The sequence below is a fragment of the Pithys albifrons genome, chromosome 7 (assembly GCF_047495875.1).
Source record: "Pithys albifrons albifrons isolate INPA30051 chromosome 7, PitAlb_v1, whole genome shotgun sequence".
NCBI classification, from domain to species: domain Eukaryota; kingdom Metazoa; phylum Chordata; class Aves; order Passeriformes; family Thamnophilidae; genus Pithys; species Pithys albifrons.
Window position 1 is genome coordinate 43,433,611 of NC_092464.1, and position 12,771 is coordinate 43,446,381.

Below are 12,771 nucleotides of genomic sequence, written 5' to 3' on the forward strand. Positions count from 1 at the left end.
CAAGTAAACATCCATCCCACTTGCTCACAGACAGGCAGAGACTGATTCCAACACTGAATGAATCTGACTTTTAGTGTCAGTGTTTCCTTCTAAGACTGAATGTAGACACTCAGGGGGCAGGTTGTGTGCTTGTATGTACCTATGTCTGTATGTGGGGGTGTTCCTGTCCTTGTGGCCACACCCTTTTCAGCTGTGTCTGCCTGCCCTTCCAAACAAAACAGCTCCTTGAAACATACTGAGTCTTGGGGTGATCACACTGACTTCCCAAGTTAGGTAAGTCACCCAGGGTCTACTTGCTTGAATCAGTGTCTACCCATGTGATTGTACCTGGAATCATTGGGAAACTCTTCTTTTCTCTGGGAAACCTGCAGTAAGTAAAGCTGCAACTTTATTCCTGAGACACTTTAGGACTAAAAAAAAGATAATGTAGGGGGAAAAAAGGTGCCTGTAGAGCGGAGATAACTGACAAAAATATTTCTTCATTTACATAAAGATTTGACACCTAGAAAGTATTTTGCATTATTTTTACAGCAGCATTTATACCTCTTCTGGTACTACGATGTCTCAGTGGTGAAAGTTCAGTATGTGGATGTATGAGGAGAGTGGTGAGGTGAGAGGATGGGATGGATTTCTCCTAGTTTTACTGTTTGGTGAAACCACGAAATTGGAGATGGAACCCAGACTTTCAGTTTGCTTTAGTGAGAGAAGAGGGAAAGGCAGAGAAAAGGCATAACTAACTGAGGCATGTCAGCTGAATCTGCCTGTCTGCTGCACTCAGGACTTGGGCTTATTTCACAGGCTTCGGAAGGAATAAAAGCAGCATGTAAAAGGTGAAGAAATCTAACTGGAGTACTTCAATACGTAGGAGAAAACAATGTGATGACATTTATTTGCATTGGTAGAAATGGGATTTTTAAGTTGTCAAAAGAAAGATTGTATTCTTCCTTTTCCTCATATATAGAAAGAGGGAAACTGTCCCCAAACCAGGATGTGCGGGGAGATCCTGCCTGAAACATGGTTATAAACTATTGTGGGAGAGATGTTGCTTCAGGATCTCAATGCTTTTGACAGTCTGCTTAAGAAGCATATTAATATTTGATGGTGCATTTTGTTCTGGCTCCAAAAATTATGAAATTACTTTTTTACCTGCCTAAAACATTGAAGCAGCTGAAGATAAAGTTGTGACATTAGTTAACTAAAAAGGAAAAATAAAATATAGTGGCAAGTAATCTTTGTGAAGCAATTAGAGAATTCAGGAATACTGCTGAACTTTTCCTTCCTTTGACATTTGTATACATATTGGTGGATTTCTGGGAACAAATAAGGAAAAATGCTGGCAGTGAAATGAGCTCTAAAATATGTATCATGTACTGTTTTCTAAGGACTTTTAATAATTTTCATACCATTGTTTCCTAAAATAGAATCAAAGTGAAAATATGCCTTAGATTTTTGAGAATTGCTGTCTTAGCATCTTAAATTTTGTTTATATAGATTTATATAAACAACTACAGATATGTATATTTCAGTACCTTATGCTGGGACCTTGTATATACAGTTATACATTCAAAGAAGTTTTAGAACTAAGATACTGCTAGTGTAATATGCAGAGCTGGTAATGTTTTGTAGCACTACATGTTTCTGAGTGAATTTATATAGAAGGCCTGAAGTGTCTGTGTTTATGCAGCTTGTGTTTTTATGCAGCTTCTAATTCATGATTGAAATTTCCTATGTGAAGATAAGGCAAAATAAATAAATGGTACAAGTGGAAAAATTGGTTCTGCACATCTGTTTAAATTGCAGTGTTCCTGTGTATTTAAAAAGCTGCCTGATGTCAGTAGGGGCTAATGAACATTAAAACAAAGAGTGAGTGAAAAAGAGGTTTCCATCTGCACTCACTGTGTGGGAAGAGTGGGAGGGATTTTGCAGGTGTGGGGTATCTGACCCAACGAGCAGGGAACATTCTTGAGTCATGAGGCTGGAAGAAGCTGAAGCAGGCAAACAGAGACTAGAGCTGTTAGGAGGTATGGAAATCACTGCATAGCTGAACAGTCACTGATTATTTTGTATACTAGAATAGTAAGAACTAGATTTTGGTATGACATTTGAATGTTTTCATAATTGATGGAAGTCTAGCCCCCTGCTAAAACTCCAGTTGTATTTTCTTCATCTGACTGTGGGCAGCCCCATGGAAGCTTGGTGATATTGCTGCCCCTGAGTTTTCCACATTTTTAGAGCAAAATCTAATTAGAGGCTTTGGAAATACTAGCAGCATTTTATTTATCTGCCCTTGAATATGTACATGTCTAGCTGAGTCTATAGATCTGTGCGCAATTTATTAAAACCAGAAAGTTCAAGGTGTTCATGCTGCTCTGGCACAATAACTGTGTTATCAAAATACAGTAATGAAAGTTACTAGGCCTTTTCTTTTCTTTTCTTTTCTTTTCTTTTCTTTTCTTTTCTTTTCTTTTCTTATACCATTGAAATGTTTGTCTCTCAGTATAAAGTTTTAGCTTATTAAGGTCTGAAAAAGAGGCTCATGCAGTGAGGCATAGAAGTGAAAACAGATAACTGAGGATCAAATCTTTATCAAAGTGATCAAGGAGAGCTCTTAAGAGATTCGCTAACTCTCAGTAATATATACAGAAAAATTAATTAAATCTAAGACAAAATTTAACTGTGAAGGGGCATATAAGATGCCTATAAAACATTTTTATTTGCTGTGTTTTCATGCATGACATACCACAGTTTCCCTTATATTAGAAGTGCTTGTTAAAGAGAATTGCAGAGGCATGAAGAAGGTTTCCTCAATGCATCAGCTGAAGCATTTCCTTTTGTTCTTGTTAAGGACCACACAACACCTGGAACCTCTTTTGTTGCACAGGGACCTCAGTTACATCTGGAATCTCTGTATTACTGCAGTGCTGGTAGTAGTAAAGATTGCCCATATCTGATGAATGTCCTGAAATATAGGAAATGTGGGGTTTTTTCTCCCCACAGGAAAAGGTTCCAAAGAACCCTTCGAAAGCTACAATGGAGCTCGGTGTGGTGATACCTGGAAATGAAGTTTTGCTTTTGCCTGAGGGTAGAATACAGATTCAAGCAGAGGATTTCTATTAATTGCTTTTTGTTATTTATGAGGCCTAGGCTAATATTATACACTGTTACCCTAAGAACCTGGAACAGAACCCTGTTCTATAATGTTAGACCAGCTGTAGCCTTTCTACTAAATTGTCTTATCAGATCAAAGATATAGTATAAGATAATGAGTTGTTAACAGTGCCATTAAGTTTATGTATGTCCTAGAACCTGAAAGTTACTTAAAATTGGCTTGTTCTCATTTGATTAGGGTGGTTAAACTCTACATGGCTTAATTTTGTACTTTCTTGCTGAGAGGCTTTTCTGGCCATTTCCCACAGCACTGAGCTTTGTCACTTTCATATGGCAAGTGTGTTTATTACTGCCCAACTGGTGTATTTAATTTGTAAATGAATGCTTGTTCTTATCTATATGTATTGTATACAGATACAATAACCAAATGTTCCATTTAAACCAATGTGTGAGTGGGAATTTAAAGGCTAGAAGGGAATCTTAGAGGTATAACTACCACTAATCTTACACTGTGAATATCTTGCTGTTAGTTGAATTTTAGATTATGGTAAATATAGCTGTGTGAATCAGAACAAAGCATGATTGTGAAAGCAAAGCAGTGAACAGTTAATTTTGGTTATGTGCTGTGCATCAGTGTCAAAGTCTAAGAGCTCTGGGTTCAGAGCCTGCATGTTAAAAGCTGAGGGGAAGAAATATGAATTTAAAATGCTGCCTTAAACTCCATACAGTTAGAAAGCCTCCATGTTGTTAATAAAACGCACTTACCCAGTTCCTCCACAATTAAAAACCTCTTTGTGAGGAAATTATGCTCTGTATTTCTCACTGTCTTTGGTTTTGATTTGTTTTGCCCTAGGAACGCTTTCAAAATGGATGACTGGAAACCACTTCTTCTTCTTCTCTGTGTTTCCACCTGCTCTGTAGATGCACAGGAGACTGGTAATACACTAAATAAATTACTCTTCAAGTTGATAACAAAATTGGCTTTTTACATTTATCCCCAATATCAGAGAGATGTGAAGAATTGATGAAAATGTATTCTAATTAGGGATAATGTGCTATGTTCTTATGAAACTTAAATTTTTAACTACAATAGAATTGTCCTAAAAAAGTGCAAAATTAAATGGAACAGCTTGTTAAAATTTGTTTTTGTTCATGAATGCTGAGATTTCATATTTTCCAAAGCAACAAAAGCCTCTTACAATTGTAAGACTGCTAAAAGCGACAGGATTTTGGCAGTCAGGTCTTCTGGAAGATGTGTGTGAGAAAGTTTTCTGCCCAGATGCAGGACATTTTCTACATGACTGTTGGTTTGAGGAAATATTATCTGTTTCATCCATGCTGTACGAGTGTCATACACTTCTGAAAAGAGTCAAAACACATGAGTTTAATATTTACTACAAGGGAATGTGGTTGTTACTCTTTAAATTGATGTTAACTTATGCTTTTCCCTTCAGAAAATAAATATTTATTACTAATGCATGCACAGTGGAACTCAAAGTGCATAAGCAGGTTTTCCTTTGCTTACTTGATAACAGGCAAACACATTCTTATGATTGTGTTCCACATACAGAAGTGTTTAATATGCATTTGCTATAGAGAAGTTCTGAGCTATGAATGGAAATTGTGTTGTGGGTTTCAGCATCTCTCCTTTTCCTGACAATGGTATTGCAGAAGGAGGTGGCTTCTGACCCTCTGCATGATAAACAGAGGGAAAGAAGGAACCAGTGGTTGCTGAGAATTTACCAGGATAGATTAAAGGGTTTTCTGTAAAAGACCAGTAGGTCTTAGACTCTGAACAGCAATTAGGATTCAAAATTGCTCTTCTATGAGATTGCACAAGCTTTAGGAGAAGAGGAAAGTTACCACACATTTCTTCAGTCTGTAGGAAAACTTCTGAGAGAGAAAACATTTTTCTGGTAGATGGATCCTGGAGTACAAGGGCAAAGAATTTCAAGATCATTCAGGATTTCTTTTGCACAATGGTCAGTGGCTTCAATATTGGGCAAGAAAAAATCTGTGTTGATACGATTCAGTACAGGGATGTGACATACACCTAATTCATGTCGTTGAACATTTGCTGTAACAAAAATTATTCCATAGAGAAGATACAAAAATGACATTACAAAGAAGAAGGCACCAAAACTGAGTAAAGCCTGCAGTTGATGCTAGGGAATCACTTTGCAGCAAGTGCTGATAGCCAAAAGGACAAAGGGGTTCCTCAGATTTATCTGGTGATTACAAATAAAGAGGTTGCAGATAATGTTCAAAACCCAGCCATAGCTTTCAAAGATGCTGGTGTCATGTTGTGCACCATAGGTCTGAAATGGTCTGCTTTGTCTGGGTTTCTAGAAATAGATGGAGAGGCAGCTGATGAGCATGTCTATGAAGAGGCAGGTGGCTTCTCTGCAGGGACTCTCTCACAGTAAACCTACAGATGCTTTGCACTGTGCTAGAGGAGAGAACTGAATCAGTCACCTAAGTTGCCCATGGCATGGCCTGAAAAAGATGTTTTCTTTCCAGGTTTATTTTTTCCCATTCATAGACTTAGTACATAAAATTGCAGTCTGTTTCCAAAATCAGGTTTTGCCTTCTTGCTTCTTCCATGTATAGCTAAATAGTTTTCAATAATATCAGCTCATGACTAGGAAAATTTGAGTGCCTGCCTATCATTTTAATGTACAGAATAATGTTGGGAGGGAAGAAGGCGAGGTGAGGAAGGCAAAGACAGGCAACACAGTTGCAAATTATTTCATGAATGATAAAATGCACAGTCAGTTCTTCCTTGTTCATGAACAAAGCTGGAGAAGGAGATTTAGTAATCACTTCTATCTGAATTTTCTTGGGCGTTAGCAGGAAAACCATGTTGGCAAATGTCTCCTCAGTGGATACTTCAACAAGTACTGACCAGGAAATGTTTCACAAAGTGAAGAACTTTCACTCCACCTTGGTTTCAAGTTTTGATGTTGGCCTTGATGCAAGCCAAGTTAGACTGGCCCAAAAGAGTGATGACACTTAACAAGAACTCTTGCTGAATCAATATTTGAAAAGTGGTGTTTTAGAGTAGATTAAGAATATACCATAAAGGAGTGGAGAAACTTATGTAGAGAAAGCTCTGCTTTTTTAACCCAGTGTATTTTACTCACCCTACTGATAGCAGGGCTAAGGGCTTTGTCACACAGCTAGAAATTCTAATCACCTTTGGAGAATCCAGCCATGAAGTTGAATTGCCTGTCAGGAAACTGAGAAACGTCAGAGACATGTCCCTCGGTGTTGTTGGAATTGGTGTCCAAATTGCAGCTGATCTTCAGCAAATAGGCAGACAACCTTTCGGTAGGTATCTGTGCAGTGCTGGTAGTTTTGATGACCTTCCAGATCTTCCACAAGACTTTTGGGAAGCTTTTGCTTTGGTTCTGGTTTTCTGCCATTTACATCAGTGTTATTGTCATGTAACAGACTGAAGACAAGGGGTCTAATTTTGGGTTAGGTTGCAGTTCAGGCTGACATCCCTTTTTGTCACATTTCAGTGTCTGCATTGAACTCAGTGAGGTTTACCTGTTAAAATAGGAAGGTAACCTTGTGCTCAGTGCTCTCTGAAGCTGAGACTTAATGTATTGCAAAGAAAATCAGGGTCAGATTCACAGATTCTGTGGTGCATATTCGGCTTCATCTCAGAGCTGGTGGAGTCATTTTTAGACAATGTTTTGTATTGATATCATTGAACAGTTGAAGAGAGAATTATTTGTTGATTAAGCTATGCTTTTGGTAACTTTTGATTCCTCAAATAACCTAGTTCATAAATTACACATTCTAGGAGTTACAAGAATGAAGGGAAGTCATATTTTCCCATTCAATACATTTGCTGAACAGCAATATTTACAGAACATGTATTTCCCCTGCTTCTTTGAGGACTGTTACTGTTGAATGATGAAAGGGGGAAGGATGTAAAAAGAGGCATGAAAGCAAAACTAAAGTCAGAACAAAAAAAATTAGTGTTCAAAACAATAACGAATGTTTAAATGGTAATGTAGTTACAATTTAAAAATTTTACTTTTTTCCCTGTTTTTGCAGAGTTCAGTCTGAGTACCTCCACTAGTTTTCCCTCAGTGAAAAGAAAAGTTTAGGGGTTAGATGCTGTGCTGTAGTTAGTCACTTGTTTTCCCCACTGCTTTTCCCTAAGTTTGCAGCAGCCATGTGGCAGATCTTGTATTCCTGATGAAAGGATCAGAAGGTTTATAAAAAAGTAACTTTTCTGTCATGAAGACCTTTGTGATGGAAGTTGCGGCCACCATTGTTATTTCTAGGGACAAAGTAGCTGTTGGAGTAGTTCAGCAGAGCCCACAGCTCCAGAAAGAATTTTCTTTTAATGAGTTCTACAGTGACACCATGATAAAGGAACGATCAGCAGAATAAAACAGTTGCAGTCTTCTGTTCTTAATGGCCAAGGACTGAGGCTTGTCCAATCTTTTTCAGTGACTACTTTGCTGACAGGGCTAAGGATGCAGCAATGGCTTTGAGGAGAAATGAGATCCATGTCTTTGAAGTTGGCATAGGGATTATAAATTCCCTTCGAGCAACTTGTAATAGCTGGTGATGTAAGGATGGTCTTCACAGGGGAAAGCCCTGATACACTGAAACCCATCTAAAGGAGTATTGCCAATCAGGTCTGTCAATCCAAACATCTCCCTGGCTAGGTTGAGTAAAAAACCATTTTTTTGGGGTTGTATAATTGCTTTGTGTAGTCCCTGATAAAAGTGTGTGAGCCAGCTGCACGGCAATCCAACTGTTTTACTAAGGAATACTTCCCATGTTACTCAGTTTGCAACTCACAACTTGCACTTTGCTTCTGTCAAGAGCCACTGCACTCTTTGCTATGGTAAACAGCTTTAAGGTAAGCCAGTACTTCACATCTAGATTTCATATTCATAGTTCCTCAGTGTCCGAAAGGAGCCAGAGCAGATATCCCCAGCAGGTATCTTAAGAGAGGGAAACAGACAATTCAGTGATATTTAAAGAAGAGCCTTCCAGAAACCTAACTTTGTCATTTACAGCTGACCATACTTCATTGGGACTGCCAGCAGCAACTGTTGACAAAACCAAAGTCTCATAAGAGGCACTGTGGAGAGGGGGTGTGAGGAAATCCATCCTTGGATATGTGGGAGGTATTGGCAAGATGTGTACAGTAAATCCACAGTAATGCTGAGATGCTACTCAAATATTTTCCTAGATAAGAAACAGAAAGTGCTATCTCTTACTACGTCTTCTTGATGGCAAGAGAGTCTGGCTTGCCACACAGCCTGAGCGGCTGCCAACCCCAGGAAAATAAAGGTTCGGTACTGCCTTTGATTGCCAGAGCAACTTTTATCAGATGTCAGATGCTGGGTTTGTATCTGAGTTTCTTCTGATGTGTTGCTGTGGTATCAGTCACCTTGTGCTGTGAGAAGACTGAAGTAGAGAACATAGACAGTTCTTTTTAACATTACATTTTCATGCCAGTTATGTAGTTAGAAAATACTGCAGATGTGGTTGTTAAGTTGCAAAAAGACAAATGGAGTGAATGACAAATCAAAAAGCTGGTCTCTTCCTCTGCTGATTGTGAGGGGGTCCTACTTCCTGCTGTGGTGTACCTGGCATTGATTGGGAATAGACTGTTCTGGAGCAGTTTTGCTCTCTGTGCTCATCCTTACAGGGACTGTGACTCTTCCTTGAAGTTCCTCATTGTCTTCCCACTATTTTACTATATTGGTGCTGTTTTACATATGTTGGATACTTGCTTTTTGTTCTCTTTGTTATGCCATAAAACTGATCCAACCCAGTTCTCCCGGGTTTCATTCCCTTAGTGTCCAGAAACTTACTGTGAGTAAGAACACCGGGATGACCACACTGCTTGTCTAAGGCTTTTTGTAAGAACAGCTGAGCTTCTCCTGTACCCTAAGCTAGTAAGGTCTTAAACATTCCAAAACTGGCTGTTTGCTGGAGTGTTGGGGGCCAAAATGAAAAGCTGAGCCTTCTCTCCTAAAGACAGAAGTGACTCTGTGTGAATTATGTCTGCTCAGGTGGTTTGCAGAGAGCAGGACAGCCAGGCCTGGTTCAGTATGAGCTCTGCACCGCCACCCACTCTTTTTCCTACTGCCAGCTGAGCAACCCCCCAGATGAAAAGGCACCCCTCGTCCCCTGAAAGCAGAGAGGGCTGCTGTGGAAGGGAACAGCCTGACCGTGGCTGATGCAGTAGCACCTCCTGGTGTTTCATGGCCAGAGAGCAGGGAGGTTTAATGGGTGATACAGCAGTAAAGTTTGTATATACACAGGCACACTTGTTTAGAGGGAGAGAAATTAAGGACAGCATATTGGCTTTGATCTCAGCGATGCATATATTTATTTATTGCTAAGTTCTGCATAAATTTATCTCAGAAGACAAAGACAACTTTCTGTGAAGCCTTTATTATCTTGTACTGTCATCTGTTTTCCTATATTCACTGACTTTCTTGCCTATAATAAATCTAATAAGTCTCCTTTCTCCAGTCACCTTCTCATAAAATGACAGATTTTTCAATTTAAAAAAATACATTTGATGTACATCATGTCAATAGGGGGAAAAGATACCTTTGCAGCAGTAAGACAGGAAAGTTTAACAATATGGATGTTTGTAGGAGAACAGGTGATTAGAAAAAGAGGTTGGCAACACAGAAGTGTTTACTCCTGAAAATAAATGGAGATTATCAACAGAGTATAGAGTACCTACCAGAAGCTATTTTACACATTCCCATGCACAACACAGTAGCACAAACAGGGAATGCTTCACTGCTGTTCTGTTATTATTGCTGGTACACTGGGGACTTGACAGGGAATGGTTTAGGAGTGTGGATGACCAGTTGTCAGGGCAAACCTGCTGAGTCCATGCCCTTCACACTGCCTCCAAACTATGTAATTAGAAATACCTGGGGTTTAGAAGAATCCCATTGTGAAAACATACTCTGTGTGTAGTGGACATGAACACATACTGAAAGAGAGATCTGCTACATATTATGTTCATGGACGTGTGTAGACATGTGTATGCATAGATATATCTAACTGTTTGTCTTGTTTTGGAATAAACAGATAAGGTATAGATTTTTAATGTTGCTCTAAGGCCTGAATGTCAGATTTTTTAGCCATAAAACCTCATTCAATATGACATTTTACATCTAAAGATTTTTGTGCTGCTTTCCAGCAGATCATACCCTCTATGGGGCAGTTTGTACTGCAGATGAAAATACTGAAACATAATGATGGTCCCTCTGAGATGAAACGATATCTAGAAGTATTTGCTTAAAGAATTGAACACATTCATCTTTTTCCTGAGAGAGGGAAAACTCAGAAAACTTACAGGGAATAATGGTCTGTGGGAGCTAGCCCAGACTAGCAAACATGGAAAACAACCTTGTGACTGCTGAGTGTTTCAGAGTCAAGGAGTAAAGAAGGAAAAAAATGAGGTAGAGTGCTGTTTTACATCTGGAATTGCATGCCTCTGACTTCCTTGCAGAGGTACAACAGTGAATGATAATACATCTACGAGCACAGCATAAAAAGCAATATGAGAAATGAATAATCAAGGTAAGGAAGAAAAAATCCATATGGTTTAGCTGTTTAATGAGGGCAAGATTATTGGGGAGGGGGAAGGAATTAACCACATCAAAGTATTTGCTGTTATTATAAGGAGCTATGCAATGAATTCCATAACTGATGTAACTTTAACCTTCCAGCATCTGTTTTTCACAATGGTTATCTAACATTGCATCTAGGAAATGCTGCCTCTTTCTCTCATGTTTCTTTGCCCTGTTGTTCTACATTTCTGTGTATCACCTGGTCTTGTGATAAAGTGACAAAGCACAGTCAGCCATCAATTTTCCTATTGCAATTGGACATTCTCAGTTGGTAGCAAAGCTCACAGAAACATGGTCAAGATTAGGCCCTTTGAGGACATTTGATGGCTGGAGAACAGTGGGATGTTTTGCAACTTGTGCATGTGCAGATTTGCAATAAAGCAGTTCTTAGTATTTTGAAAAGTTCACATGGTGCCACAGAAACCTGTGGAATGATGGCATTTTTTGTTTATGGAAAACCTGTCTCACTGATTTTGACTCCTGGTTTTAAATCTCACATAATGAATTCTGTTCCATTGCCATGATTCTGACAAAAAGAAAATCACAAATAGTGTATGTAGTGTATGTTTATAGTTTCCCATTTCTTATACTTCTTTTTCAGATTGCAACATAGATCTTTCTGTAGCAGTTGATATTTCAAGGCAGCCAGCAGCTACAGGGCTCCTGAAACAGAAATTGCAAGCCTTCCTCCCCAGACTTTTACTCCAGATGAAATCATTGCAAAATACCAGCTGTAATGCTCCAGTCAACATTAGGTTCAAGTTCCAAGTATTGGCACAGACTAAACAATTCATCTTTGACTCTGGTTTTGAAGATTATAATGAAGAGATTGTCCAGAAGTTCTTAGATACACAGACCACTGTGGACACCTACCTGAATGCAGACTTCTTGGAAGCACTTGAGGAGAAGTTCTTTAATGTGACCTCTGCTGAAGTTAAGGTAATTTAATAGGATGAACATATGTCTTGGAAACAATTTATGCAATTTGATGTTTACATACTTTAAATACTCCAGGGAGTCAAAAATGTAGTTCAGGAATTTGTGCATTTATTAAACAGAATCACAGAATGGTAGACATTAAAAGGAACCTTTGGAAGTCACCTTGTCCAACCCCCCTGCTGAAGGAGGGTCAACTAGAACAGGCTTTCCAGGATTGTGTCCAGATGGGTTCTTTTTATCTCCAAGAATCCTCTTCAACCTCTCCAGGCAACCTGTACCAGTGTTCAGTCACACCTGTGATAAAAAGTGTTTTACTTATAAAAAACATCCTATTTTTTCATTGACCTGATGTAACTGTATCTTTCAATTCCAATTCCCCAGGCACTCCTGCAGTGAGATGGTACCCAGAACATTTGGCTTAATAAATATGATGATAGGTATTCATATGGAAACCCTTCTTATATCTGCCATGGAATGTTTGTCCCTTGAGTAGTGGAGAGTATCCATCTTTCAGGAACTCCTAATCCTGATGCTGTGTCTCTGTCCAGAACAGCAACTGCTCTAAGCAGAAGTCACGGAAAAGGGTCATCCAAGCAATTTGTTTGCAGAGGTTAATTCATATCATTACCTTATGAAAGAATTTCCAGTAACAAAGCTGAGTTCTACTTAAGGATAACTGATGATAAGGGAAATCTGCATAGATGCAGCTTATTCATCCATCTTGAAGTGAAGTGAAGGGAGAAGCATTTAATCTCTTCTGAAATGAATGGGGATTTTTTCAACTCGGGTTCAAGAAATTTAGATCTCATTGGAGTGTTTCAGGGTCAATACCCTGACAATTTATTCTTAATAAGGCACTGATGCAGCAAAACATGCTCAGGCATGTTCTGTAGTAGCTGTTCTGATATTATCACTTACTAAGGTTTCCATATAGGAAGACCTTTCTACTGAGAAAAGACTGGTTACTCCATGCAAAATATAGAAAGTGTTTCCTCTTTCAGCCTTATTATAACTTTTATAAAAGTTAATTTTAATCTAATGTGGAATGAGAAAGCCATATTACAAATTCCCAAACTTTCAGACA

At 38.8% G+C, this 12,771-nt stretch overlaps 1 protein-coding gene and 1 pseudogene across 1 annotated transcript in view; both read left to right on the forward strand.

The window, feature by feature from the left end:
• Window positions 1-260: 260 nt before the first annotated feature.
• The window catches only part of COL6A6 (collagen type VI alpha 6 chain), a 43,536-nt gene continuing 31,025 nt past the window's right edge, over window positions 261-12,771 (forward strand). Inside the window, exons 1-3 of the mRNA XM_071560248.1 lie at window positions 261-273; window positions 3,962-4,044; window positions 11,350-11,687. Of these exons, the coding sequence (XP_071416349.1) occupies window positions 3,975-4,044; window positions 11,350-11,687 (408 nt within the window). The 5' untranslated portion in view covers window positions 261-273; window positions 3,962-3,974. The remainder of the gene's footprint in view (window positions 274-3,961; window positions 4,045-11,349; window positions 11,688-12,771) is intronic.
• On the forward strand, window positions 5,969-7,799 carry LOC139674118 (cartilage matrix protein-like; annotated as a pseudogene).